General features: G+C 54.7%; 1 protein-coding gene across 1 annotated transcript in view; it reads left to right on the top strand.

Annotated features, from left to right (window-relative positions):
- TOM1 (target of myb1 (chicken)) overlaps positions 1-3,817 on the top strand; it is a 53,287-nt gene that overhangs the window by 17,125 nt on the left and 32,345 nt on the right. The window contains 1 exon segment of the mRNA XM_011938451.1: positions 1,687-1,771. Within this exon segment, the coding sequence (XP_011793841.1) occupies positions 1,687-1,771 (85 nt within the window).

Genomic DNA, 3,817 nt, shown 5'->3' with positions numbered 1-3,817 from the left:
GAGGACAGCAGGCGGATGAGTACTCTGCATGTGACCCTTGCCGGGGAGAGAGCCTTGGGTAGTCCCTGCGTCAGAACAGGGTCTCACCCTTAAAATGCTGAGCAAGGCCTGTCTCATCACACAGTCCTCCATGTAGTCACAATACATACCAGCTAGAGTGATGTGCCTAATAGAACGTTACCTGCACAGCATTTCCTGTGTGCACGTGGTTGAACTGGTCTGCGTGAAGATGGCATCTAGGAAGGCGCAGAGAACAAATAGGCCATGCGGCACCTCCCTTTCCTAAAGACCATTTACAAAGGTGCTGGCATTGCCAGTTCCCACGTTCATCATTCATGTCATACCAATCGGTGTCTCCCACACTACAGTTTACAAACGGCTGCCAGGCCGGTACTTGCCACCATGCGGACCTGCAGCCAGTGGTCCAGGCCATGGCCCTGATGGGCTTCCAGAACTCTGCAGCCAACTCCCGGCCTGGAAATCTTACCCTCAGAACTGCCACAAAGTGAAAATTTTCTGGAACTGAATAGAGGTGGTGGTGGTTGTATTTAGTATTACAGATGTACCAAATGCCACTGAATTATACACGGGAAAATGGTTAGTTTTATTTTATGTGACTTTCGCCTCAACTTTTTTAAAAAGAACCACCACCACTTGCTGAGTGTTTATTTTGGGCCCATACCGTGCTGATACCTTGCATGAATCATCACCTCTCTTTGGGGCAGTTCTGCTGGGTGGCTTGGCATCGGTCCCTTCTGTGGGTGCCTCAGAAGGGTGGAGGTGGGCAGGGTGACCTATTAGTGATGGAGCCTTTGCTTCCTAGGTAAAGAAGGTCTCTGTGAGATTCTAGAGGAAACTGGTTACAGGGGATGCCTCTAGGAAGAGGGCGCTCGGTCAGGGGCAGAGATAGATTTACCTAGCTGCATTGTATACCACTTGAGAACTTTTAGATTTTGTATCCTGTGAATGGTTACCAACTCAAAAGATAATTCTTTTTTTTTGTTTGTTTGTTTTGGAGATGGAGTTTCGCTCTTGTTGCTCAGGCTGGAGTGCGATGGCTCAATCTTGGCTCATCGCAACCTCCGCCTCCTGGGTTCAAATGATTCTCCTGCCTCAGCCTCCCAAGTAGCTAGAATTACAGGCATGTGCCACCATGCCCGGCTAATTTTTTGTAGTTAGTAAAGATGGGGCTTCACCATGTTAGTCAGGCTGGTCTCAAATCCTTACCTCAGGTGATCTACCTACTTCAGCCTCCCAAAGTGCTGGGATTACAGGCATGGGCCACCACGCCCAGCTCAAAAGATAATTCTAAAGTCAAGGGAGAACGTCTTATCTACAGAAATGAAGCAAAGCATTGTCACCATATTATATCATGTCAGGAACAAGCACACGGAGGCCCACCTAGATTCCCCTCTGGCGCATCCCTTTGGTACACTCAGAGCCATGGTTTCCTCATCTGTTGAAGGACAGAGGTACTCCCAGCCTCAGTGGCTACAAAAATCTAGTGAGGATGGGATGATGTATGTAGAGCAGTCTCACACAGCGCCAGGCCCTGTGCCCGAAGCGTCTGTCATCTTCCTCCTCCCCATCTCATCCGGCCCTGCACCCCGCTCCCCTCCCACCCAGGGTTTGGGTTTACCCATTTGGGACCCCCACATGCCTTTATGACTCATGGTTTCTTCTCAGAGAAAGCCACAGATGGCTCCCTGCAGAGCGAGGACTGGGCCCTCAACATGGAGATCTGTGACATCATCAACGAGACGGAGGAAGGGTAAGGCCCCCCAAGGAGAGGTTGCGGGGCACAGGCAGAGACGGCCATCTACCACGCAGCACACACCTGCACCCTGCCGGGGAGCCCCAGCCCCATTGCTGCCGTAGCCACCAAGTCTGACCCAGCCCGCTTGGCTGCAGAGGCCATTTGAGCCCCTAGTACCTGAGCGCCATCCAAGGTAGGCGTTCACAGCAGGAGTACAGCTGGCCCCCGAGGGCTGCCTCCCCACCCCGCCTCCCTTAGTGGCAGTGCAGATTCTACACGGATCTGGAAGCCCAGCCTCGTGTGCAGCGTCTCCCTGGGACGAGGCAAGCTGGTGACTCTTACAATCAGGAGTTGACCCCAAGCGCCATCTGCATTCTGCAGGCGGGAGTATGCGCTAGAGAGACTCCAGCTTTTCTGTGAGCAAAAACAGACTTCCATTTCCTTAAGATTTGAAAGCAGCCTTGAGTGTAGGGGAGATCACAAGGATGGCAGGGAAAGTGAAGCTGAACCGTGAGCCTGAACGGCACTGGCATTTGCCAGGCGTTTCTGGTGTTGGAGTCACGGTATCCTCTTGCTCAGTGCGAAGGAGCCCTGCCAAGGCACATGGTGTGGGGGAGGGATTGGGGTCCTGGCCTCCGATGGCTGACTTGTTGTCACTGACCTGACATGGGACCTTCGGAAGTCACTTTATCTCTCTCTCTAGGTCTTTGTCCTCAAAGGTGCTCTGTTGGATCCTTCCAGCAATAAGCCCGAGTCCCTGGAGGGAACAGAAAGGGGATACAAGGGTCCCTGTCCTCTCAGGAAAACCCAGCGAAGGATGGGGAGAGGTGTGGGGGCCATGGGTAGCAGGAAGTGCTGCCAGGCGAGGCCTCCATCCTGAGAAATCAGTGTGGACCCTCCTTTCCCTCTCCAGTTCTCACTGGGATCATCCAGCTGTCCCGTGGCCAGGGCAGGGTTCCTCAGCCCAGGAGGGCTTTGCGTGGAGAGGGGCAGGCCGGACGCAGATGAAGGGCAGGGAATGCTCAGCTCTGAGCTGGAAGGAGGCTGTGGGCATCTGAGTCACACAGTCAAGGCCCAGTCAGGAGAGGGCATTGGCTGCCAGGAACCTGCTGGTGTCTTCCTCAGCCTGGCTCCCTGGTCTTGCCAAGGACTCATGAGAGTGAGGGTGAGGGAAGGAGTGGTGGGCAGAGGTCAGGAGAAGGAAAGCAGGAGGCAGAAAACTTCACCAAGCTTCTAGACAGGCCTGGCAGCTTCATGGGCATCGCAGCTGCAAGTCACTGCAGTATCCTTGGGGACAGCAAGCCCACATGTCCCTTGTAAACATGAGGGGAATGGGCTCAGCGTCATTCAGGTGCATTGCTGTTTATTTGAGCACCTTGTGTGTTCCAGGCATCACAGGAGTCACTAGGGACCCAGCAGTGATGAAAGGCAGGCGTGACTGTTGACCTCACCAAGCGTGGCACCAAACTTAGCCTCATTACTAAAGTGTCTCCCCCATTGGGTCGTGGCCTCCTTGTCATACATGCTCCTAGCAGAGTACTGGACATCATGGGCCCACAGCAGTGGCAAGGCCAGAACTTCTGATTCCCAGTGCTTCCCTCTAGGGAGGGAAGGCATCCAACAAGGATGCTGTCCCTGCGCTCTAGGAGGCTTCCTCTGTCCCCGGGCGGGCCCCCAGGTCAGTGGCACATGGCAGAACACGCCAGGGAACGATTCTGATTCTCTTGTCTCTAGGCCACCCTAGAAGAGGTGAAAACAAGTCCCTATAAAGCACTGAAGTAGCCCATGGGTCAGTGGCCAGGCCAAGACCAGGAGCCAGGGACGGGTGAGGGGCTGCCCAGGGAGGCAAGGATTGGAAACTGCTCTCACGCTTCTGGGCCAGGACCCCCCCTTAGTGGGCCACCATCCCTTTCCCCACCATGTCCCTTCCACCCCAGGCCTGACCGTGTCCACAGCTCTAGCCCCTAGGCAGCCTCCGTCCCTAGGAAGCCTTGCCTCTGCCTTCTCTCCTGCTGAGAACCAGTGCCAGGGTTCCAGGCTCTCCTGCCTTAGTCCTGGATG

This window comes from Colobus angolensis, unplaced genomic scaffold (genome assembly GCF_000951035.1).
Source record: "Colobus angolensis palliatus isolate OR3802 unplaced genomic scaffold, Cang.pa_1.0 Scaffold173, whole genome shotgun sequence".
NCBI lineage: Eukaryota > Metazoa > Chordata > Mammalia > Primates > Cercopithecidae > Colobus > Colobus angolensis.
The sequence above is the reverse complement of the archived record's forward strand: the minus strand, read 5'-3'. Positions and strand labels throughout refer to the sequence as shown.